This window comes from Cotesia glomerata, linkage group LG10, assembly GCF_020080835.1.
Source record: "Cotesia glomerata isolate CgM1 linkage group LG10, MPM_Cglom_v2.3, whole genome shotgun sequence".
In the NCBI taxonomy this organism is placed as follows: Eukaryota; Metazoa; Arthropoda; class Insecta; order Hymenoptera; family Braconidae; genus Cotesia; species Cotesia glomerata.
This window is the reverse complement of record NC_058167.1, coordinates 12,445,466-12,470,569: the sequence shown is the minus strand read 5'-3', so window position 1 is coordinate 12,470,569 and position 25,104 is coordinate 12,445,466. Positions and strand designations below refer to the sequence as shown.

General features: G+C 28.2%; 4 protein-coding genes and 1 long non-coding RNA gene across 5 annotated transcripts; 3 read left to right on the top strand and 2 right to left on the bottom strand.

Moving 5' to 3' along the window:
• Positions 1-2,145: 2,145 nt before the first annotated feature.
• On the top strand, positions 2,146-3,320 carry LOC123272972 (zinc finger protein 528-like). The gene is made up of 3 exons (XM_044740020.1): positions 2,146-2,200; positions 2,315-2,788; positions 2,876-3,320. The coding sequence occupies exons 1-3, from the start codon at positions 2,161-2,163 to the stop codon at positions 3,166-3,168; spliced, it is 807 nt and encodes a 268-aa protein (XP_044595955.1). The 5' UTR covers positions 2,146-2,160; the 3' UTR covers positions 3,169-3,320.
• A 1,095-nt stretch (positions 3,321-4,415) lies between these two features.
• Positions 4,416-6,469, top strand: LOC123272880 (splicing factor 3B subunit 2-like). Its single transcript, XM_044739895.1, has one exon. The coding sequence runs from the start codon at positions 4,496-4,498 to the stop codon at positions 6,452-6,454; it is 1,959 nt and encodes a 652-aa protein (XP_044595830.1). The 5' UTR covers positions 4,416-4,495; the 3' UTR covers positions 6,455-6,469.
• Positions 6,470-7,518: 1,049 nt separating this feature from the next.
• On the bottom strand, positions 7,519-10,562 carry LOC123273425. Its single transcript, XM_044740825.1, has 3 exons — positions 10,501-10,562; positions 10,326-10,418; positions 7,519-8,242 (listed from the first exon to the last, which is right to left on the bottom strand). The coding sequence occupies exons 1-3, from the start codon at positions 10,560-10,562 to the stop codon at positions 7,519-7,521; spliced, it is 879 nt and encodes a 292-aa protein (XP_044596760.1).
• A 1,145-nt stretch (positions 10,563-11,707) lies between these two features.
• LOC123273115 lies at positions 11,708-12,975 on the bottom strand. The gene is made up of 3 exons (XR_006511261.1): positions 12,858-12,975; positions 12,493-12,704; positions 11,708-11,862 (listed from the first exon to the last, which is right to left on the bottom strand). It is a non-coding gene; the product is annotated as an uncharacterized LOC123273115 (long non-coding RNA).
• Positions 12,976-18,503: 5,528 nt separating this feature from the next.
• LOC123272928 (pelle-like serine/threonine-protein kinase pik-1) lies at positions 18,504-21,865 on the top strand. Its single transcript, XM_044739947.1, has 4 exons — positions 18,504-18,666; positions 19,033-19,368; positions 20,372-20,808; positions 21,391-21,865. The coding sequence occupies exons 1-4, from the start codon at positions 18,552-18,554 to the stop codon at positions 21,733-21,735; spliced, it is 1,233 nt and encodes a 410-aa protein (XP_044595882.1). The 5' UTR covers positions 18,504-18,551; the 3' UTR covers positions 21,736-21,865.
• The last annotated feature ends 3,239 nt before the right edge of the window (positions 21,866-25,104 follow it).

The following is a 25,104-nucleotide window of genomic DNA, read 5'->3' as shown; positions in this document are numbered from 1 at the left end:
AGATAACTTGTTTTTAAATATCGGCACTCTCTTATTGTCAATTTGTATATAAGGATGAGCATTTGTAGACTTGACGTTAATTTAACGATAACTTGTCGCTAAATTTATCTACAAGAACTTATAGTATGAGGTGGCTATCAGGGTAAAAGTTCACATTAAGACTTGTATACAAAATATGCGGGTAGACATCAAAAACCCATAATCCTATTGACCAGATATAGATCTAGTATTGAACACAATCTTTTTACCCAGATTGCGATTAGCCAGGTTTCTAAAACTAAGGATATATTTTACTCAGGCATCCACATACACACACGCAGAAAAAAATTTTGTTAAAATAACTTAAGATATGTTCTAGTAACAAATGCATTTGTTAACATAGGGATAACAAATTATATGTTAAAATAACAAAATTTAGGTTATAGCAAGTTATTAATATGTTATAACAACAAAACAATTTGGTTACTATAGCAAAATCTTTAAGTAGATTCGACCAAATAATTCAGTTAGTATAACAAATTTTTTTGTTGAAACAGCAAAATTATTCTATTAAAATAACAAATAAATTTACATTAAATTTTATAAGAATCCATAATTTAAAAATATGCTATAATCAGTGATATCTGATTTGGAAAATATTTTAGCAACAAATTAGTTTTGTTATTGCAATAAAATGATTTCATTAGGACAACAAATTGATTTGGTGAATTAACAGACGGGTTTGTTAGTACAACTTGAAACATTTTGTTAATGCGATTATGGATTTGTTACTATAACTAAACTCATTTGTTACCAGAACATATTTTTTAGTTATCCCGTCTTTTGTTATTTCAACAAAATCATTTTTATGCGTGCAGAATTTCGGTATCTCTTGCAGCAGACGAGACTTTATCAGTTGCTTGGCATCACCAACTAAATAATAATCTGGTATAAGTTATGGTGATGCGACACAACTAAAACTTTTCTAACACTATAACTTAAATTAAACAAAGTGTAGGATAAATTTGGAATAAAAGATTCTATAAGTTTCAGCAAAATTAAACCAAGTGCGGTATTAACAAATTTTAAAGTTATGAGCGTCATGATCTAGGTGCTTTTCAAATATCGCACTGAAACGCGTGCAGAAATCCCCATTGGTCAATCGGCATACGCGCTTTATTTAAACTAGATTTAATGTGCGCGCTTTACTATAAGTATAAAATTACAGATATTTTTATGTTTATGATATATTCGACCAATCACATCACGAATAAATTGGTTTACATACATTTCACCTCTATTTTAATATTAAGATAGATAAATCTCAATTTTATTATAGGATTAATTAATTGTGAATATCGCGCATAGAGGGATTTTCAATTTAAAGCGTAAAAAATAGGAAAAAGTTTTTATATAGGAAATTTTACGCCAAATCGACTATTTTTGAACCCGATATCTTTCGATTTGGCCAAAACATTTTCATCCTTTCTTATCTTATAAAAAAAGTTTTATTAGAATTTTTCCAAATTTGTTTTTACCCAACCAAATTATGAATTATTTTTTTAAGTTTTCAAATTTTCTTTCTTTAAAATAGCTAGAACTTTTTCAAAATTTTACTTACTTAGAGTTTTTCTTCAAAATTTTTGTTTTTCAATGCACTTTTTAAGACAAAATACAAAAAAAAAATTCAAACCTATCTTCGTCGTTATTTTTTAATTTTCATAAAAAAAATCAAAAATCTCTCGATGATTATTATTTTTGATTTTTATTAATAAATGATCTTAACTATGTTCACTTCGAACAACTGTTTGTTCAGTCTGAACACTGCGTAATATGCTTAATTTCATTGTTTATTCCACTCATTATAACTCATTAAATGTCATTAACATATAACTTAAAAATTAATAAATAAATTAAAATGAATTATTCATATTTATAAGTTTTATTTAATTGAAATATTTACACCAACTTGTTTATCGTTAAAAAGTTTTTTCCAAGATACCAGACTTTTTGAGTCTTATTAAATAATTGACAAATTAGTAAGTAAAGAGGTTAAAATTTTTATCTCGATAAATTACAAGAAATTAACAAATTAATAAATTTTCACAGGACTGAAAATAATTATCATTTTATTTTATCTAAAAAATATTTAATCTGTGATAATTAAAAATTGTAAAGGTGATGGACAAGAGAGAGTTAGCATCGTCTTCAATTTTACGCAGTAATTAAATATGAATTATTTTTCAATTTTAACACAGTATTAGTAATTAATTAATTAATTACTAAAGTAGTAGCAATTTATAATCAGTTACATTAATTTCGCATATTGTTATAGTGTTAGAAATGAATCACGATAATATACGCTTTAATGAAGATAAATACCAAGACAAAAGTCATTCCGCAACACTGAGCCGTGGGAAGATAGCAGAGGTCGGTTCGATGAGTGAACAAAAACATGACTCGATGGACAATGAAACCGATAAAGCGCAAGGATTAAATTATCTTGAAAAAGAGAACTTTGAAAGTGAAACTACAATTATGGATGATTCCGAAAGTTATTCTGGAGACAACAGCAATGTCGATACTGATGATTACTTAATCTATCAAAAATCTAACATCGCTAATTATCTTGTCAAACAGAATGAGTTTATCAACCTCTCTTATTATGTCGAGAATTTTGAGTCGATAATTAATGAAAAAATCGGAGCTGAAGAGCTTAATGAAGAAAATTATGACAGCAATCAAATGTTTGAAGAAAATGGATCCAAGTATTACTGCAAAAAGTGTGACAGGACATTTGATGTCTTCAGTAAGTGTATTTAATTCTAATCTATTTTATTATTTATTATTTTTTGTGTATTATAAATTAATTTAAATTTAAATTGTACTTCAACAGAATTGTTTGAAAAGCATATACTTTACCGACACACAGGATTTAAGCGTCACCAGTGTAAAGAATGTGACTACGCAACTAACAATTTGTCACACCTGAAGCGACATATCAAGACACATGCTGAACAGCATATCACCCACAATTGCTCACACTGCAATTTTACTTGTGAATCTTCACGTAGTCTCAAGAAACACGTTTATACTCACAACAATCTTCGTCCTTATAAGTGTCCTTTTTGTCCATATGCGAGCGTTACGATTAATCATTTGACTCGACACAAGCTCATTCATTCCTGATTGTTTTGGACAATTTATATATTATTTATGTTTATCTTAGTTTACAATCTGCTTTTGTTTACTAAGATGTGTTAATTCATTGTTCAATTATTTATTATTATTATAAGTTAATCAGAGATTAATAGACTTTATAGAAGAAAAATTATGCATGAAGAAAAATAATTTGAAGAGTTATACAATCATTTATTATGTCGTAAGAAAAATATGATTATTAGTTATATTATTTACGTTTTTATTTTGTACGCAACATCATAATAAATATATTAGTTCACTATTTCTGTAACTAATCAAAAATATTTCAATAAAAATTTAGCTATTTTGAAAAAATTTTTAAATCTTTTACTCAGAAAGAGTAAAAGATTTATTTTTGATAAAAAGTACTTGCTATATCTTCAATTAATTATTCTCAGTTTTTTAAAACAATCTTAAGAAAAGTACGATTGATATTTAATAAAACGTTCGCTTGAACATATATGTAAAATATACAAATTTTAAATGCTAATATTTCAAAATTTAGTGCTGCATATGAGTATAAGTACTCGAAATTGAAAAAAATTTTAAGAAAACGGTTTTTTTTCGGAACGTCTTTAAGAATTACTTTTAAATTTACTGTAAGCGTCGGACATAATGAGGCCCTTTTATTTATTACCATTTTTTCAGTAAAATTTACGAAAAAATTCATTTATTTTATGGTAGACTTCATGAAATTTACCGAAAAACAAATAAAATTTACGTTAGACTACGGTATAATTTGTTGGAATAAAAGTTGAAAATTGTTTCACTTATTGACAAATGATTAGGTCGTGCCACCTGTTCCACAATTACAACAATTACTATAAATTTAACGGTAATTTAAAAAAAAAATTTCTTTCAGTGTAATATCTATATTACGAAATTTTACGAAATGTATATATTACGAAATATTAAGAACTATTTATAAGTATTTTTTAATGACACGTCTTTTGTATTATTTTCTTTGTAAGTGTCCTCTAAGAGCAATTTAATTTTCTATTAGGTAGACCTGGATAATCTAGACAATGGAAAAGTGAATGACAATGCGTATTGTGACAATTGTCGATTTTGCGCACTTAATGTCTACAGAGTAATGAGCAGTAATTCAAAGAACTTTGTCATTAGGTATACTCATGAAAAATGTTTATACAGTGGAACTAAGGTTTGTACATTTCAATCGTCTACCTACCTTCGTTCACATTCGAACTTCGGACACATCGTTCGAGTACAGAAAATATCAAGAATAAAATAAGTGCAGTTTATCATCCAAAAGTGTGTAGTTACTGTTTTTAGAGAATTAATCACGTAATTAAAAATGCAATTGCACGAAGAAGTGATTGATTTTGCCGAGCACGGTGAAGGTAAAAACGTGGAACTACCCGAGTCTATTGAAAGAGCACCGGAGCTAAAAAATGAATTTTCTGAAGAAACTCCAGTAGAAAACACACCCGTGGATTCTGAATTAACTGCGACAGTAAATAGTGGTGATTCTCCAGTAAAATTAGTGACGGATGACCAAGATATAGATGGCAACAATAATCCTTCAAAGAAAGTCCACAAGAAGAAGATAAAAAGAGGTAAGAAGAAGAAGCACAATCAAATTAAATTAACTAGTGAAGAAAAAGTGAACAATTTAGAAAAATCTGAAGCTAAAGAAGCTCTAGAGGTTGAGTATGTCCAAGATTTGCCAGAATTGAGTGACTTAGAGCCAATGTACCGTCAATTTGCTTCAGTTTTTGAGAATTTCCGATTCGCCAAGCCTGAAGAAGTTACAGAAGAGCTTCAGCTTCCATTGGTTCCTCCAATAGATGAGCCAGCGGAGGATTCTGATGATGAGGATCAGAAGCAGCCGGATGAAAATAAACCTACATTATCCAACCGAAAGCTTAAGCAGCGCTTACGTCCTAGCATTGCCCAGTTAAAGCGACTAGTGAGCAAGCCTGATGTTGTCGAAATGCACGACGTGACTGCTCGAGATCCTTTTACGTTGATACAACTGAAGGCTACGAGGAATACAGTTCCTGTTCCAAGACATTGGTGCTCAAAGACAAAGTACTTGCAGCGCAAAAGAGGAATTGAAAAGCCGCCATTTGAGCTTCCAGATTTCTTGAAACGCACTGGTATCACAGAGCTAAGAGGAACTCAGCAGAGCATTGAAGCAGATAAATCGTTGAAGTGCAAGATGCGTGAAAAAGCAAGGCCAAAAATGGGCAGAATTGACATCGAGTATGAGAAACTCTACGACGCGTTCTTCAAGTGGCAAACCAAGCCCCGGATGACTCTTCACGGAGATCTTTACTACGAGGGTAAAGAGTTTGAGACGAAGCATCTGGACAAGAAGCCTGGTGTGCTGTCTGAAGAGTTGAGGGTTGCTCTAGGAATGCCTTCGGGTCACAATCCTCATAAATATCCGCCTCCATACTTGATTCAGATGCAGCGTTATGGACCGCCGCCCAGTTACCCGAATTTGAAGATTCCTGGGCTGAACGCGCCTTTGCTAGAAGGCTGCGCCTTTGGGTACCATGTTGGAGGATGGGGCAAGCCTCCGGTTGATCAAGCTGGAAGGCCTTTGTACGGAGATGTCTTTGGTGTTTATCAGGAAGCTGAAGATCAAACTGAAGAAGTAGATCGGAAATTATGGGGTGAGCTGGAGTCAGAATCTGATGAAGAGGAAGATGATGATGATGATGATGATGATGATGACAAGGACAATGGCAATGACAATGAGGACAATGAGGAAGCTGATGCCAGTGGTCTTGAAACCCCGCTTGCTGAAAGCGTCAGTGATTTTGAACCAACCGCTGAGGACTTTGCAGCTCCTGATGATGTGATCGAATTGAGAAAGAAGAAGATTGAAAAGGAAATGGAGAACCGTGATTTCCAGTCTTTGTACACTGTGCTTAGTGAGCGCAAAACTGAAGGCTTAGGGGCCAGTATGATGGGTAGTACTCATGTTTATGATATGACTGGTGCTGGTGGTCAAGTTCCTCCCTCGGTTATTGCTGCTCGAAGAGGCGCTTCTGGGGTGGAAGATATAAAAGCTAAGTACGGTGTTGAGCTTACACTGGATCCTAGTGAGCTTGATCTCAATCAAGAGGCCATGGCTTCCAAGTACGAGCAGACTATGCGGATTAAGAATGCTGGGTCCAGGCAAGAAGACATGTCTGACTTGTTGCAGGAACATTTGAAGCGGCAGAAGGGTCAGAACAAGAGAAAGCAGCCTCAAACTTTGGATACCAAAGCTGTGAAGAAATATAAAGATTTCAAGTTTTGATGTTTTTATTTAATTTTAAGGTAATTGATGTGAAAATTTTAAGCATATTTTTGAATAAATTGAATAAATTTTATAAATATAACAAATTTTTGTAATTTATTTTTTGGCTTGATGGTATAAGATTTTTTCTGCCCTCCGGCCGGAAAGTGGCAACTTTCTGGCCGCTGCGCTAAACAAAGTTGCCACATTCCGGCTACGTCGAGCAGAAAAATAGTATAGACACCTTGGCCAGTAAATAAGAAAGCCTCAGATCACATGTTTGTCAACCTCGGCTTCGCCTCGGCCAACAATTACATGTGATCTGAGACTTTTCTTATTTTACTGGCCTAGGTATGTAATATACTATTTATTTAGCGAATGTCAGATTTTTTTGTCATGACAGTACATACTTGAAATATTTATATTCTGGGGGACTTTATTAGCTTATTGTATAAATATCTATAATTTCTCTGCCTACGCTCTACATATTGACTAATTCGTTCGTCGAAGCACCAGCAGAAATTTATAAAATCCAACGATGTAACGGAAGAAATATTTTTCGAATTAATTTCTTTTGAATGTAAAATGAAGTCGGTTTTATTGATGATTGCGTTAATTCGGGTGGTATTAATAAATAATGAAAAATTTTTTTATCCGAAGAAGAAATAGGCTAATTAAGATGATTGTTAAAATTTTATTTTATTTTTCTTTCGTCAATTAAACAAAAATTTACATAAATACTTTTTAAGATATCTACAAAAATTAAAGGATTCTTTTTAGAACTTAAATAGTTTATAAAAAAATAAATTTTTTTAAACCCTGAAAAAAATTATCTACGATTAATCAACAATAAACATTTTCGCTAGTATGAAAAAATGATTTAACGTGTTTTTATTTAATTACAGCATGTAAAAGAATATCAGTGCTATAAAAATTTATAGCAAAAATCTTTTTAGAATTTTAAGGTGTAAAATTGAATGAATTTTATGAATTTATTAAGTAAACTTTATACATTTATTCATTTATTTGAATAAAAAGTATTTGAATTATCTTTCTAAAAATAATTAATATCAGGCTCTTAATTTTTAATTATTTTTGCAATTACTAATTTGAGAAATATATATCGATGTCTTCTTATGATAAATACGTAAAATGCTGTCAAAATTTAACTGAAACGGGCGGATGTAAACTTTCATATCATCAGAAACAGTAGCGTATTGATAGTTAAAATCAATTACATCGTATCCAGAAAATTCTTTATCGTCTTCGATTTTTGTTTCTTGAGTAACAATTAATTTGTTATTCTCGTAAAATACCGCAAGGAGTTTATTACGATCAAAAACAGGTACCTCAATAGTTATTATATCTTCACTATTTGCAGTAACATACAAAGGAGTTAAAGCTTGATTTTTTCTCCCGGCTTCTTCGTGTATTTCTTGATAAACATGTATCGATTTATTTTCATAAAATATATTTATATTCTTCATTCGGTTAATTACCGCCAGATCAATTATAATCTTCTCATAATCAGGCACGATTCTCTGGATGTTATATTCAATCGAAATGTTTCTTCTTGTAAATGTTGATTTGTCAACTAGTTGAACGACTATTTTATTATTTTTAAATGAAACTACAATCGCTTTATTTATATAAAATTCCCTTGGATTTATTAATTCTCTGAAATCTTTACTTGCGCTCATATAGAATTCTAGCCATTTTCCGTTTGAAGTGAGAGGATCATCTTCTTCTTCTTCAAGTAGCGGGTTTGTAAAATTAGGTTTGTTGTACAAGCACGAAAATGTAGAATTTCTAAAATAAATTCATTGATTTTAATCTACACTGGCAGAAAAAAAATTCTTTTGAGAAAATTAAGCAATGTTGTAATAAGAAATTTATTTGCTGAAAATTTTTAACTATTTTATTTCTTAGCTGAAGAAATAAAGAATTTTTTTAGAGTAAACTTTGGATGAAAATTTTTAAAAATTGTTTTTAACTTCTAGTAATTTTTTCGACCGTGATACTATAATTCTTTTTAACCCGTTCCTGCCTTTACGGTCATTTTTTACACGCTTTATATTAGCTTCACTTGTATGTCAGTTTGTCAGTATGTCAGTATGTAACTCTCCGTGAGTAATCTGCGCGCCTGCGGCCTTCCTTGGTTCTGGTAGCCGTTTCTCAGGCTCGCTCTCCGAAATCGAACTCTGATTCCCCGTATTTATAATATTTATAAATAATTATTTTTTATTAGCTTCACTTGTATGTCAGTATGTCAGTATGTCAGTATGTAACTCTCCGTGGGTAATTTGCGCGCCTGAATATTTTTGATAATCAACAAATAATAGTTTAAAAACTAAAAATCACGCTTTTATAAAGAAACCAAACTAAAGAGTAAAAAATCAATAATAGGTTAAAAAAACTAAAAACGCGCCTTTTATAGAAAACCAAGCTAAAAAATAGAAAATAAATTTAAATTAAGAATAGTGTTAAAAATTTCAATAAATATAAATTAATAATAGTGTAAATAAAAAATGTATTTTATTTTAAAAAGCGTGGGGTGCTTTTAAGATATTATCAAAATGATAATCACTCTACTCACATCTGTCAATAAAATATTTATAACTATTGACACCATGCACCTCACGCTTTTTTAAAAATAAAATACATTTTTTTTATTTACACTATTATTAATTTATATTTATTGAAATTTTTAACACTATTCTTAATTTAAATTTATTTTCTATTTTTTAGTTTGGTTTTCTATAAAAAGCGTGTTTTTAGTTTTTTTAAACTATTATTTATTTTGTCTGCTAGTATAAATCTAATTCAAGTGGATGGTAATATTCCATCTTCACTAACAATTTGGGACAGATCGTCCCTAGAGCGTTAGGTCGATGGATAACCATCGAACTTGAACACTAGTGTTAGCTGGTGAATGCTAGTATCTGTTCGGCTCAATTTTTAAATATTAACGATGGAAAGCGACTGAGAATGAAGAGCAACTTTTGAAAAAGTCCATGAAAAATTAACCAAGCCAGGAATCGAACCTGGATCTCCCCGATTACATGTCAGGATGCTTTTACCATTAAGCTATCGGGTCATTCTCCACTTACTTCTTCTCAGTATACTCTTAACTCTCAGTAGCTGTTAATACTGACTTTACCCCCTCCCTTTAAACTCTATACTACGATGGTAGTTGTAGTACTTCTGTTTATATTTCTAGGCACTTTTTTTAAATTTTTAACTTCTACTAATTTTTCCGACCGTGATACTATAATTCTTTTTAACCCGTTCCTGCCTTTACGGTCATTTTTTTGGTTACCCATCGACCTAACGCTCTAGGGACGATCTGTCCCAAATTGTTAGTGAAGATGGAATATTACCATCCACTTGAATTAGATTTATACTAGCAGACAAAAAAAAATGACCGTAAAGGCAGGAACGGGTTAAAAAGAAAAATTGTTTTTGTTTCCTTCCAAATCAAAAAACTGTTTTAACAAGAAAGTTACTGTGAATAAAATTTGTATTTTTTCAGCTAAGAAATAAAATTGTTTAAAATTTTCAACAATTTTATTTTTTATCACAACAATGCCCATTTTTTTCAAAATAAATTTTATCTTTCGCGTATTTATTTGATAAAATAGATAATTTAGCATGATTTTATTGGCTTCATCTCTATCTATGTACAAAAATTATAATTTGAAAAATTAAAACACACTCTTTACCGGTAAATTAAATTAAAAAGTAGAAAATAAATAATAGTTTAAAAAAGTAAAAAAGACGCTCTATAAAAAAACAGACTAAAAAGTAAAAAATAATTTTCAATAAGTTTAAAATAAGAATAGAGTTAGTTCAAAAATTTACATCAAGCTGAAAAATTTCTTGCATTATTTACCTAGAAATTTGATGCAAAGTTTTTGTTGAAAATTCAGACCAATTGGTATTGAGGTTTTCTAAACTTACGACCTGGCTGTATTTAACACCTAATCTAAATTTAAATAACGTTGTTGTTATAATTAAAAATAAAAAGATACTATAATTCGTTTGATAATTCACATTAATTAACTTACGAATGAGCCACTTCATGAGCAGCAATACTTATGTCTGCAACATAACTTCTTTCGTACAACATAATAGATCGGTATAATAGTTTTTTTGTTTTGTTTATATTACAAGCACCTGCAGTAAATGCTTTGCCGTGTATAGTATAAATGTCATTTCTTTTATCCATTTTCCTAAAGATATAGAAAAAATAATGAACGTCAATTGAATGAAATAGAATTTTTACCGGTAAGAATGTTTTTTTTTTTTTTTTTTTTTTTTTTACGGGAATCAATAAATTTTTTCTTGAAAAATTAATTAGGACAAAGAAAATATTTTCTAAAAATTGTGTTCTTAATTTTTTTTTATTTTCTTTGTAATACTTTATTAAAAAATTTGAAAAATTATTAGATGTCTATTAGGGTGGCGCAAAAAATCGAATTTTTTTTTTTTTAATTTTTTTTCTCGTTACGGTATAATTTTATAGACTAAAAAAAAATAAGTTTCTGAAAATTTCAGTTCAAAATTTGAATTTTGAAAGGTCGCTCATAATTTTTTTCAATTTATTAGTGCATTTGTTTAGATTTTTTCGAGCGACCTTTTACTATTCAAATTAAAATTCCATGCATTTTTTTTTTTTTATTTAGTACAATAATCGATAAAAATACATCACGAGATGAACTAAAAATCAATCACAACATAGAAAATATAATTTTTTTTTAATATTAATAATTTTATTTAATCAACTGCCAAGCGTGGGTTCGAATCCCAAGCTGGTATTAGAAACCAGCTTGGTTGAGATTTGACCTTGCCGCGTAGGTTAAGATTTTTTCAAACCAAAAAGACCCCAACGTACCACTCCCAACACTTAAAGTCGGCGATATGACTAATTAAAGAAAAAAAAAAAAAATTATGAGCGACCTTTCAAAATTTAAATTTTTAACTAAAAGTTTCAGAAACTTATTTTTTTTTGGTCTATAAAATTATACCGTAACGAGAAAAAAAATTAAAAAAAAAAAAAAATCCGATTTTTGACGATTTTTGAAATTTAAAAAAATTTGGAGTGACCTCTTAAAAATTTTTTTTTAAGCTGTCCTTTGGTGAGGGCTCTTAAAACATTAAAAACTAACATTTTTTCACTCGAGACTTAAAAAAAAAAAATAGTCGGTTTTTTTGCGCCACCCTAATGTCTATTTTTTAAGTATGATGAATTTTATTACCCATACTTACGTCGTTGATATTACAAATATATCATAAGTATCAAGTGGAATAATATTTTGTCTACTGTATAAATATGCAGATGCGTTGATCATAGTTTCTCCGTAGCTTATATGAGATGTTTCTTCATATTCAGAATGATTGCCACTCATATAATGAATAACTTTATCATCCTGCATAATTTAGATAATTTATATGGAAAAAAGAAAAATAAAAAAATTACATTTTACACAGTGATAAAAAAATTAAGTTGACTCAAGAGAAAAAATCTTGAAGTAAAAAAATTATTTTTAAGAAATTCATGATCTTGAATGAAGTAGAAAAATTTTTGAGCCTTAAATCAAGAAAATTTTTTTGGTCAATAATTTTTAAGTTTTACTCAAGATCATTAAATTCTTCAACATAATTTTCTTGGTTCACGATTTTTTCTCTTGACTCAAGTTATTTTTTTTATCTTAAAAAATTACGGATTAATGTTATCATTTTTTACATTTCAAAAATTTTACTCTTACAGAATATGTAAAAAATATAATCTGAAACTGTAATTTGTTTTTCACGTTACAGTGTAAAATATAATCATTGTGTTTTTCTTATTTTCGTAAAATTAATTGCCAAGGTCAAATAAATTTTTTTACAATTTTTTACTTGACATTAACATATATACAAACATAAGATTAACTCATGAATTTTTAAAAACAAACTTTATAAGCTAAAAGTGTAATTAAATTGTTTCAACATAAAATTATGTATTTATGTTCTTATAAAAGTATGAATAAAAAATTTTTATAAGTCAAAGTTATTACTTGAGCTATCATGATCCCACTGATACTTATTTTTATTTTTGGATCTCTCAATGACCGAAATATTATATTAACAATATTCCAAAACGTTAATAAGTAAGGAAACAGTTTTTGGTTTTTGTTGTACTTTGCATACATCTTATAGTCAATTATTAACAGCAATTCCGGATAAACTACTTCAGGTATTGATTGTAAACTTTCATTCAGCACTGGAACTAAGTACACAGAAAAAAAAATTACTTGAAACAAGTAAATGAGTAGAAAAATTCTTAGCATAAGAAATTTTTCTTGTTTTAAGTAAATTTTTCTTTACTGTAGTAATCGTTGCTAAGATAATATTATTTTTAAATAAAAAATTGCAAATTTACCTTTCACAATTTTATAAGTCTCATTGTGAGCGCGAGCTAAATAGTGACTTCGACTAGAGTAAGGAAATGAATTTGCCACTAGTTCAATTGTAAAGAGTTCACTTCCAATGGAACCGAACTAATTAAAAGTTAAAATTATGGTAGCAATAATTATTGGTAGCATTAATTATAATTAATATAATTGCGTAAGTATAAACAAAATAAATGAATTTTTTTACTTGAATTTTTTTTGATCCATCAGGATAAATTTTAATATAAATTGATGTAAATTCCTTTTCATCTTCATACAGTTCCCATTTTTCTTCACGAAATATCTGAAATGTATACATTGTATACAATTGTATTTTAGCTTCAAAACATGACACTGAAATTAGCAGACTTGACAATTTTTTTTCTCAAAAAAAAATTTGTTTTAAAAAATTATTTTTTAAAAAATTGCATTTATAATTTTTTAGATTTTCTAAAGATGGAATTTATTAAATAAATTTTTCTTGCTATAATTTATTTGTTGAATAAAAACTAAAAGCTATCAGACGTCTCTTAATTTCAGTATCATTTTAAAATTATCAATATTTTTTTATCGGTAATTTACAAAAGTAATTAAATTAATTAAGCTTACATTTGTTTTTACTTTTAGCCGTAAAAAATCATACTGAGTGTCTAAATAATACACAGGAGTGTTAGGTCCCACGATAAAATTTTTAGACGGCACAAGGTTAAGATTTATTTGTTTACCAAAAATATTTATTGGAAACGAAATTTTATCATCAATCGATCTTTTTATCATGTGAGGCCATTCGAGTTCCAAAAGATCACATTGTCCTACTAGATTTAAGGGAGAAATAAATTTTTACAATTATTATAAATTTCATACACTGAAGTTCATGTAATTAAAGTTCTTATTCCTAAAATTATTTACTACTAGCTGTTACTCGCCCGCTCCGCTGGGCCCTTTATAGAATTGCATTTTAAGATTTAGACTTGAAATTTAATTAGAGTATTGTTTTGACTTGCACAAATTCCCAATTCTATCGAATTGGCATGCTCCTTTTATCCATGCAATTATAATTATTTTAGCTCATATTCATTGTAACTTTCAATGTGCAATCATTATAACATTTCCGTGTCTTTCTTACAAAAATTAATAATAATTGATATGAAAAAAAAAATTTGTAGTGAGCATTGAAAGTTTCAATGAAAGAAATTGCAGATCTCATAAGTGAAGAAATCTGCCTAGTATATAAAAATAACCAATATAATTAAAAAATTTGTTTTAAACAAATGACAATTGAATAGAATAAACTTAGTTACAATAAAAATTCATTATTTCTAAGTCAAAAAAATATAGCTTCCGGATAAGTAATCACCACCATATCATATATTAAAACCTCCTCCGAAACACGCTGCATCTTATGGTATAAGTATTGTTCCAATCGATTCAGTAGTTTTTGCAGAATAACCGGACAAAAAAACTGGCTCTCCATTTATTAGTATAGATATTGAACTTCAATAGTTACTTAAACTATTTTTAGTTAAATATGGGCTTAGTAGCCATCTGGATTAACTTTAACTCAGAAAGCAGAACAAATAATTCAGTCAGCCCGGACCGGGAATCGAACCCGGAATCATTTGGTTGCACACTAAGGGCTCTTTTAGTTAAGCTATCTAAGATACCGTCAGTAATAACATTTCAGTCACGTAATAATTTTTTGTTTCACACGATAACAAAAAAATATTGATTATTAAAATATAGTCCATGTAAATATTTATCAATAATTACTTAAACTAATGCATAGTTCGAGTAACTACAAAAAAAAATTCAGAAAACTATATCAGTGTACTATTCATATTTTTAATACTTACTTAGACACTCGTTATCGATAAATTTCTTAATTTTATCATCTACTGGCATTAATCTGTTTAACTAATCAAATAAAAAAAAAATTCTGTTAAATTTATCTTCACTTGAAATGAATAATAAGTGTTATTTTAAAAAATACTTTGCACTTACTGATGTCGCAATAACAAAAGTCACAGGGTAAAAAAACATCCAGGCCGTAACAATTTTTTTATCAAAATCTAAAAAATAAAAATTTCAAAATGTTATTAATGAATTCTAATGAAAATTTTTATAAATTGACGGAAAAAAAGTTTCAATTGAATATAAATATAATGCATACACATGTTGCTTCCGTAATTTGTTTAAAATTTTTAAAAGTATGGAAAATTTTATAAAACAATTTGAAGTTTTTTAATGACTCATCTATCACTGGTAGCAAACGTACGATAACAAATGAGCACTGTAATTTTAATGGGCAAAGTAAATTGCATTGGTTTAAAAATAATTAGAACATACATAGATACGATCATGATATTAAGTCGTAAATCGAAATTCAGTCTGTTAAATTTAATAACATAGGGGAAGGAGGGGGGGCAAAATGGGGTACTTAAGAAACCGTAATGATTTTAAGGACTTAAATATGCTGATTTTTCTCGTTTTCAGTCGCAATTGAAGGAAAATAATCAAATTTCAAGTTACCGTAGAAAAAAATTTTTTTTTTTTTGCGGGTAAAATGGGGTACCCCCTGAAAAAGTGAAAAAAAAATTTCATTATCCGAAAATGAAATGTCGTTAAAAAAATAACATTTTCTTATCGATAAGTCTACGAAAGAACCCAAAGAGATGAACAAATCACCTAAAAAAGAAACATTGTTATAGTTGACGCAATATACTCCTAACAAAAATTGAGGTATCAAAAAAAATGTTTTAATTTTGTAGTAATTTTTGACGGGTTTCGCTTGAGTAAAAATAATATCAAGATAAAAAAAATAAATAATAGTTTAAAAAAACTAAAAACACGCTTTTTATAGAAAACCAAACTAAAAAATAGAAAATAAATTTAAATTAAGAATAGTGTTAAAAATTTCAATAAATATAAATTAATAATAGTGTAAATAAAAAAAATGTATTTTATTTTAAAAAAAGCGTGAGGTGCATGGTGTCAATAGTCATAAATATTTTATTGACAGATATGAGTAGAGTGATTATCATTTTGATAATATCTTAAAAAGCACCCCACGCTTTTCTTAAAATAAAATACATTTTTTTATTTACACTATTATTAATTTATATTTATTGAAATTTTTAACACTATTCTTAATTTAAATTTATTTTCTATTTTTAGTTTGGTTTTCTATAAAAGCGTGTTTTTAGTTTTTAAACTATTATTTATTTTTTACTTTTTAGTTTGGTTTATTTATAAAAGCGTGATTTTTTAGTTTTTTTAAACTATTATTTGTTGATTATCAAAAATATTCAGGCGCGCAAATTACCCACGGAGAGTTACATACTGACATACTGACATACTGACATACAAGTGAAGCTAATAAAAAATAATTATTTATAAATATTATAAATACGGGGAATCAGAGTTCGATTTCGGAGAGCGAGCCTGAGAAACGGCTACCAGAACCAAGGAAGGCCGCAGGCGCGCAGATTACCCACGGAGAGTTACTGACAAACTGACATACAAGTGAAGCTAATATAAAGCGTGTAAAAAGAGTTCCCTTTAGAAGATTCTAATTTTTGGATCTCCCGGTGAAAAATTTTTTAGACATAGTTCTCACGCAATTCCAAGCAATAGCACGAAAAAAAAACATTCGTAATTTTTTTGCACTCTCTTTCTTGGATTAGGGATTCAGGAAAATTTTTTCAAGTTGAATGATCTTGTAGACCTGAAGATCTTACTTTTTAAATTAAATATCTCACAAGCCCACCAAATGATTTTGAAGAAATTGGCGGCCTTTGACACAGTTTTCTGAGCATTGATAGTTAAATTATGACATCAAAAATTATCCGAGAATAAATTTCAAAGTTATTTGAAAAAGACATTCTTTTAGAATGGTTAGCTTACACAGAAAGAAAGGTTCACTTGAGCCAAAAAAATATTTTTCTTTTTTATTATTTCCTTGAGCGAAAAAAAAATTTTCTTTTTGACACAAGAAATTTCACTTATTCCAACAAAATTAACTCTCTTGTTTTAAGAAATATGTATCTTGATCCAAGAAAATTTATTTAAGTCAAGAAAATCTTGTTTTGAGAAAATTCAGCCTCTTGCTCCAAAAAATTAAATATAAAGATAAAAGTAAATTTTCATTAATATTTTTATTGATTAACATATCAAATGGGAAGATCAAATAATGTTGAATCATTTTTTTTCATTCAATATGTATAATTGCACGCTAAAATAATATAAAATGGGTATCAAATATTCAAGAGAAAAATTTTCTCAAGGTGAGAAAATTTTTTTCTCAGCTGAAGTAGGTGGCACTGCTTCCCTAAAGTATCTAAAAATCTTGATCAAATGTAAAAATTTATTGCATCAAGTATTTATGATAATTTGAATTAAGAAAAAATTACTCCCACGAAGAATAGAATTTCAAGAAAAATTTTTATTTCGGGCAACACAACTTCAGTCTTCCTTCAGGCACCTGAAAATTTTCTTGAGCCAAGAATTTTGTTCTCCAGTCAAGAAATTTTTCTTTCTGTGTAAGATTTTTCTTCGACACATTAGAGGTTTACACTTACATACACACACCGATAGATATCCGCGTAGGAATATTAAGAATTAGTTCCTAGGACCTTAAAAATGTGAAGATCAGATTAGAACTTGATTTTCGAAAATTGGCATGGAACCAATGACTCCCCGATTTTTTTTTTTTTTTTAATCATTCATTTGTAAAGCGAGAACTTAAAAATTTAGAAAAAGTAATCGTAGATGTGAAAAAAAATTTATTACGATGGACAATGACGAGAAAAATTACTGTAAGAAAAGTTAGAAAAAAAAAATTTTTTTTGTTTTTTTAATTAAAAAATTTTTTTTTCTTTTAAATTGTAGGAAATGACGTTAAAATATATTTTAGGAAGCTGAAAGAGCTTTTTGGAAAAAAAAAATTTTCTTACGAAATTTCGGGGGTACCCTATTTTGCCCCTCCCTCCCCTAACAACAATTTAGTAAACAAACGTAATTATTTTTTGTAAATAAAATCACGAAAATAAAACATTGTTGTAACAAATGTATTGGTATAATTATTTCAATAACTTAAGTTATTATATGCACAAAAAAGATTATTTAAAATAAAAAATACTGTACAATGTAATTTTTTGCAAGAAATAAATTATTTAAGTAATATTGCATTAAATATAAACGATAATACCTCCAGTTACAAATCCTAGTATGTAATTTAAGAATTAAATCCGACAAAAGACGCTAAAATTTACAAATTAAAAATCCCTACTTTAGTTTCAGTATCAATCTTCGTAAGCTTATTTCTAATTTTAAGTACCAGATAATAAATACCTGAAAATTTCCCGTGAATTTTAAGCATACTGTAGGGCTAACGAGTCTGGTGGATTATAAGGAGTGGAAAAATTTTTCGAGAACTTAATGAATAGTTTAAGGTAAGTACAGGTCATTTGTGATTGTCTAGTGTCTGGTAGACAAAGTCTTGTAGATATTGTGTTATTTCTTTTTCAAAAATTTAGATATTTTAAAATAATTTTTATTAAATTTGATTAGAAAAATAAAGTGAGTTAAAATTTAGTTAATTTATTTTAATATAATAAATCAGCGGAAAAATTAAAATTAAAAATTATAATTTTGAATTATTTCTTCAGTTTTAAAAAAAGTTGACAATGTCTTTTGTACCGTTGTGGAAGAAATATAAATACATATACGATCTACCGTATGTCGAGCGCGTAGAATTGTGCAATATATTGAACAAAAGTCAAAAATGGGAAGATCTTGCTGGTAAGATTTAATTTTGTATTGATAAATAATTTTTTCAAATATAATTTAAATTTACTAAGAGAAAAAAATACTTCTTTTGAAAATTTATCTTTGTGACGAAAGAATTAATATTATTGAAAATTTCTAGCGCTGTACTTTTTTGTTTGAGAAATTTTTACTTGTTTGAAAAATTGATTAAAATAATTTTTATATTATTCAAGTGAAAATTTTTGTTCACTCCTAATGATATAAATAGATATTAATATTTTATCGTCAAAAAATTAATATATATTGAAAAAATTCTTGTCTGGACATCACTTTTAATTTTGCTCAGTGTTATGGACGAAAAAAAAATAATAATTTTTGATTATAATTAATAAAAACAAGGCAGGGGGATGCAGTTCAACATGCAGATAATCGAAGCTCTCAGAAGAGAAGAAGACCCGGTAGATAAATTATTAAGTTTGTGGAGTGATTACAATCACACGATTCTCGAGCTGTTCACTTTGCTGATCAGATTCCAACAGATACAAGCAGCAGATCTATTGAAGCCTTTCGTTGACGAGAAATATTATCATGTGTCGGCGAAGAAAGGAAATGACCTTGCTGGGTCATTATTTAATTCGCTGCCACATGTATCATTTGAAGAGCTTACTGCAGCGACAGGCGGCTGGAGCAGAGATCAAATTTTGGGCAAAGGTGGTTTTGGTGTAGTTTATAAAGGTATCTACATTTATTTATTCATTTCTTTATTAATAAATCCAACAGCTCAATGGCCAATTACAAGGTTACAAAAAATTAATCTATAACACACACGGAAAAAATAAAAAGAAAAAAATTACATTATGTACGGTAATAAGCGTCGCTTTATATAAAAAATTAGAAAAATTACAGTTCGAAATAACATTTTTATAAATTAAAAATTTGAATGTTTACTTTCAGAGGATTTAATGTAATATTTATATTTTACAATGTAATTCTTACAAAATCTGTAATAATTACAATCTGAAACTGTAATTTTTTCAGTTTTTTATATGAAGCGCCACGCTACATTCACTGGTAGAAGGATTTGTTTATAGTTAAAAATATTTATTAATATTTAACAAATCATTTATTAGAGGCCACTTTTTAGTCTTTAACAAATATTTCTTAGTATTTAAAAAGATTTATTAATATTTAATAAATCAATATCAGATTTATTAAATACAAACAAATCATTTTAAATACTAAGAAATATTTGTTTAATACTAAAAAGTGGTCTCTAATAAATGATTTGTTAACTATTAACAAATATTATTTAATACAAATAAATCCTTCTATCAGTATTATATAATGTAATTTTTCTTTTTTTTTTATGCAGAAACTTAAGAGTATTTTATGCAATTTGTCTTGAATTTATTAGAAGAGATGTAAGGGCATTTATATTTTTGAGAAAAAAAAATAAAATTTTAAGAATAGTATTTTTAACAATATAAAAAATTGTGTGTAAAAATTTACTGTAAAATTTATAAAATCCGTCAATTGACTTTAAAAAAAATGTTTTTTTTTTTTTTTTCATTCTTGTGTAAATATTGGCTCATTTTAGTGAAAGTAAAAATTTTTGAAATAATAAAAAATAAATTTAGGAAATTTTCAAAAATGATCTTCTTTTTCTTTCTAAGAAGTTTTTTAAAAATAAATTTTAAGTCCCAAACTGACAAATTTGATTTTTTACGAAATTTTTCAGGTATATGGAAGAACACAGAGGTCGCAATAAAGAGATTAGGCCGAAAAGAGTTAACTGACAGTGAAAGTTTCGCACTCGAGCAATCATTCAGAGAAATAAAGATTCTTCATTCACGGCCTCATGAGAACATCCTTCCACTGTACGCGTTCAATCTCAGCGGACCTGCTCCTTGTCTCGTGTACAAATTTATGGCAAACGGGTCGCTTGATGACTGGCTGACGCTTCACGATGGTAGGTCGCCTGCCCTGACCTGGCTTCAGCGTCACGACATCGTAAAAGGCATCACCAGAGGGCTGCAATATCTGCACACTATCGGCGAGAGACCTCTAATTCATGGAGACATAAAAAGCGCTAATATTTTGTTAGACAAAAATTTCGAGCCCCGGATTGGAGATTTCGGTTTGGTTCAGGAAAAACCCAATGAAGATTCTCCCAAAGTATGTTATTCATTCGTCATTCTTAGAATATTTAGAATTTAGGCATGGAAGAAAAGCGCGGTTAAAATTACAGGAAAATTTTTTGAATTTACAGTTTTTTTTTTCTGTCAAGATATAATTGTCGGGTTTATATTTTTAGTAATGTAATTTTTACACACAGAAAAAAAAGAATTTATTGTGTCAAAAAATTTTTTAGGAAGATCAAAATTATTCTAGAGCAAAAAAAGATTTTTTTGGCCTTAGAAAATTTCACTTAAATTAATTCAAGATATTTTTAGTCTTCTTTAATATTTATTTAATCCAAGAAAATTTATCCTTGAGTCAAGAATTTTTTCTTTCTATGAATTATAAAAATTACTTACTTAAAAATGCAAAATTTACATTACAAAAAATCTAAATTTAAATGGAGAAAAAAATCTTAAATTTTCATGAAAAAAATGTGAATTTATTATTTAAAAATTGATAAATTTTACGTTAGAAAAATGCATTATAAATGATAAAAGTCCGAAAATTATAATAAAGAATGGCGGTATCATTTTTTTCCTCGGTAACTCAATCAAAATTTATTTTTTTATTGTTTAGGTTAAAAAACTGCAAGGAACCAAGTCATATTTACCGGAAGATTTTTTAAGAACAAAGATTCTTTCCACAAAAGTTGATGTCTACAGCTACGGCATCGTTTGCTTGGAAATGGCGACAGGGTTGACAGCTTACGATTCCTCCAGATCAGAAAACAAACTACTCAGGGATTATGTTAGCGCTTGGAGTGATAAGAACAGCTTCGACCTGAGGGATAGGAAAGCTGGTGATAAAAACAAGCAAATATTTTACCACTTATTTCAGCTGGGGAGATGGTGCTCCAGTAAGTTCGCTAAAGATAGACCTGAAATGGAGGATGTTTTTAATGAATTGGATGATATATTATAATTAATTTTTTACAAACAAATAAATATTTTCATTAGTAATATAATATTAAATTATACTGAGAAATCGATTTAAATAACACAGAAAGTATAGAAGCAAGTTAGTTGGTGTAATAAATATTATTTTTCAAGTAGCTAAATCATTTTGTTACGGCAATAAATTGATTTTTAAGGGAAAAAATAAATTTTTTTATCACAACAAAAACAGCCAAGTAATAGTGAACAAAATAATTTTGTTGTAACAACAAGTAGGTATTATTATATCAATAAAATGATTATAAAAAAATTATATACAGTTGATTTATCTTATTACATAGACTCATGTAAAATAAAATATCTCAATATCTATAGAAAAATATTGGAATAATTGATAACTAGCAACCTTGCAGTCACTATGTGACTGCCGTGACTTGTGAACTATAAATAAATAAAATTTTGCTTTATTAAATAATGACTTTTGTTAAATTGCACTATACTTTTTTAACAGTTGACGTTTTTAAAGATATAAGCTCATCCCAATGTAAAACTCATCAAGAGCTTTTATTTGAGTACCCACATGAATTTTTGATATATTTTTCATATATACATATATATAATATATATTTTAAAGATATAAGCTCATCCCGATGTTACACTCATCAAGAGCTTTCATTTGAGTACCCACATGTATTTTTGATATATTTTTCATATATACATATATATAATAATATATGTAATATACAATATATATAAATATATGAAAAATCGATGTGGGTACTCAAATGAAAGGTCTTGATGAGTATAACATTGGGATGAGCTTATATCTTTAAAAATGTCAATAGTTCACAAGATATAAGGTCATTTCTTTATCATGTATCTAAGAGCATTTTCGAATGCATTTTGTCTTTTATAGAACGTTATTTTTATTATAAATTAAATTTTACCTAACAGTAAAAAAAAATTAAAAGAAATTTTTTTTACAAACATAACTTTCAGTTTAAAAAAATTTTCTGGAATCCATACAGGCCTCTCATTGCAATACAATAATTTTTTTAAATAAACAAAAAATAAATTTTGTAACCCTAATCGGTCAACTAGTTTTACTTTCTACTTCTTTAATTACCTTCTGTAATTCGACTAGTAAACGGTACAACTAAAAGATACGAAGATACCAAAAGAGCAAGAATTTATACACAGTTCCTGTTTTATCTTACAGATGGCGTTAGCCAATGGTTTTCCAGGAATAGCATCAAATGACGTCACGACAGACTTTTGAGATATATGCATAAAAACATATTTTTTTTATTAAAATAAAAAGATTATTTTCCGCAACTTTTTATTAATAATTAAATTATTTTAATATATCTGACCCTAGATAATAAAAAACCAACTGATTGAATTTAAAAGAACAGTAAAAACTGTACTAAAAAAATTATCTTTACAGCTTAAATTTACATCTCGTCATCGAAATAAACGCGTCTTTATCTACTTCCACGAATCGAAAAAGTAAAACTAATATAATCTTCCGATAGAGACTTGACTATCCTCAATAAAAAATTTTTTGCCACTCAACTAAAACTATAAAACTCATAATATAACTCGATATCTTCCATAGCTTGGGCTTATTTCATCACCAGCTCTCAGAATAAATTCACAACTACTGACACATCAAGTACCCTAGATCCTTTAGTACTTTTCCAAGTATCTTCTCCTTTCTCTCTCTTTTATAAATCTTCAGTATTCCATTCAACACGGTATCTCGGTCCTATCATCCACGATTTAATGTTTAAGCGTACCGCCATCCAGACCTGGCTTATAATCAAATACCAGACATCAAATGTGTCCGCATGTCACTATCACCCAGAGCCAGAGAAGATTTTCTTAGATTACGTCTATCGTCTCCTGAAAACACATGCCCTAGCTCTCCATTAACGCTAAATGCATCCATAATTGAAACCCATAATAAACATACCCGTGACTATTTAAAGATAATCAGAGATCAGAGCCTAAATATCAACGCAGGACTCACAGAGTCAATAACTAAAGTCTCAGTCTCATGTTCCAGAAGCATAAAACCAATCTGCGTGTATCCTGTCACGATTAATCTTCAATAAGTGGTTACAAATGCTCGAGCAATTGCGATCAAATAATAAATTCAATAGACTCTATTCTCAATCGTCCACTGTATGGATGGGAGCTCGATTTCCAATGTATGATTGAAACGATCGGTGGTCGCTTTAATGATACCAGTAAATGTCCATCATTATCATTATTATTTGATAATATATGCCATACACTGAAATTATTCTTCATCTGGGGTTTAATCGTGAGCAATATTAATACAAAGTGAAAATTTTTTCTAGGAGTGGTGTAATATCAAAACTAATTGAATATCTTTTTTTTAACATTATGATAATTGATAAAAAAATTAATTATTCTATTCTGAAATTTAGAAAAAAATCGAATTATTTTTGAGAGCATATTTGCTTGAAATTTTAAATCAATTATTAAAAATTTTTTATTTTGATTGTTTCTTTTTTAAACCAGTGAAAAAATTTTCAATTTTTTTTCTTCCTTTTTTCACGGCCATTATGATATTTTTGCATTAAAAAAAATTTTACTTTAGTCGCTTGATGATAATTTTTTGAACCGAAAAATTCAAAATTTTTTTATTTTAAATAGCTCATTGTTGGAATTTTTTCACCAGCGCAAATTCATTTACTGATCAAAGTGTTTCATTCAAATAGTATTTTTGTATTTTAAAAGGGCAAAAATACAGAATTGAAGATTTTTTAATGTGTATATTTACGAAGATTAACAAATTTTACGCTAAGATCTTTATTTATAATGTATAATTGTTGTGTATTTATACATAAAATTATACTAAATAAAGCATTCTATTAAATGTACGAATTAATAACTAGAAATGAAAATAGCTATAGATATAATACAAGAAATCGCTCATTATTGAACATTAAACAAACTAGAACGCGCTCGGCGGTGAAATGTACTGTGTATAAAGGATTTAAACTGTCTAATAAGCTTCCGGAAGATATAAAAAATGAAGATAGACTTGCATACTTCAAAAGACAATTAAAATAATATGTAAAAAATCTATTTTAATGATATATTTTATATTGCGGTTGAAAAATTTTGATTGATTATGTATTTTTATTATTATTATTATTATTATTAAAAGATAGATAGTTATTATTATTATTCTAAGCCGAATACTCCCGATCCAAATTCTTGAAGAATAACTAATTTTTGATTATTACTTCTTCACCATAATATTTTATCGGTATAAGATCTCATACCATCAGAGACAATTTAGGTGAAATTCACAATTAAAATTCGTTTATCGACAATTATTGTCAGAGAAAGACGTAATTTT

What these genes read in the sequence shown, in the direction of transcription:
- LOC123272972 (XM_044740020.1), top strand. Translation starts at nt 2,161, where the DNA reads ATGGACAAGAGAGAGTTAGCATCGTCTTCAATTTTACGCA. An exon ending in ATCGTCTTCAATTTTACGCA is followed by an intron (nt 2,201 to 2,314) that starts GTAATTAAATAT and finishes ATATTGTTATAG; the next exon opens with TGTTAGAAATGAATCACGAT. An exon ending in CAGGACATTTGATGTCTTCA is followed by an intron (nt 2,789 to 2,875) that starts GTAAGTGTATTT and finishes GTACTTCAACAG; the next exon opens with AATTGTTTGAAAAGCATATA.
- LOC123272880 (XM_044739895.1), top strand. Translation starts at nt 4,496, where the DNA reads ATGCAATTGCACGAAGAAGTGATTGATTTTGCCGAGCACGGTGAAGGT.
- LOC123273425 (XM_044740825.1), bottom strand. Translation starts at nt 10,562, where the DNA reads ATGTTGTACGAAAGAAGTTATGTTGCAGACATAAGTATTGCTGCTCAT. An exon ending in GCTCATGAAGTGGCTCATTC is followed by an intron (nt 10,419 to 10,500) that starts GTAAGTTAATTA and finishes ATTTAAATTTAG; the next exon opens with ATTAGGTGTTAAATACAGCC. An exon ending in ACTTTGCATCAAATTTCTAG is followed by an intron (nt 8,243 to 10,325) that starts GTAAATAATGCA and finishes AATTTATTTTAG; the next exon opens with AAATTCTACATTTTCGTGCT.
- LOC123272928 (XM_044739947.1), top strand. Translation starts at nt 18,552, where the DNA reads ATGTCTTTTGTACCGTTGTGGAAGAAATATAAATACATATACGATCTA. An exon ending in AAAATGGGAAGATCTTGCTG is followed by an intron (nt 18,667 to 19,032) that starts GTAAGATTTAAT and finishes AATAAAAACAAG; the next exon opens with GCAGGGGGATGCAGTTCAAC. An exon ending in TTTTGGTGTAGTTTATAAAG is followed by an intron (nt 19,369 to 20,371) that starts GTATCTACATTT and finishes GAAATTTTTCAG; the next exon opens with GTATATGGAAGAACACAGAG.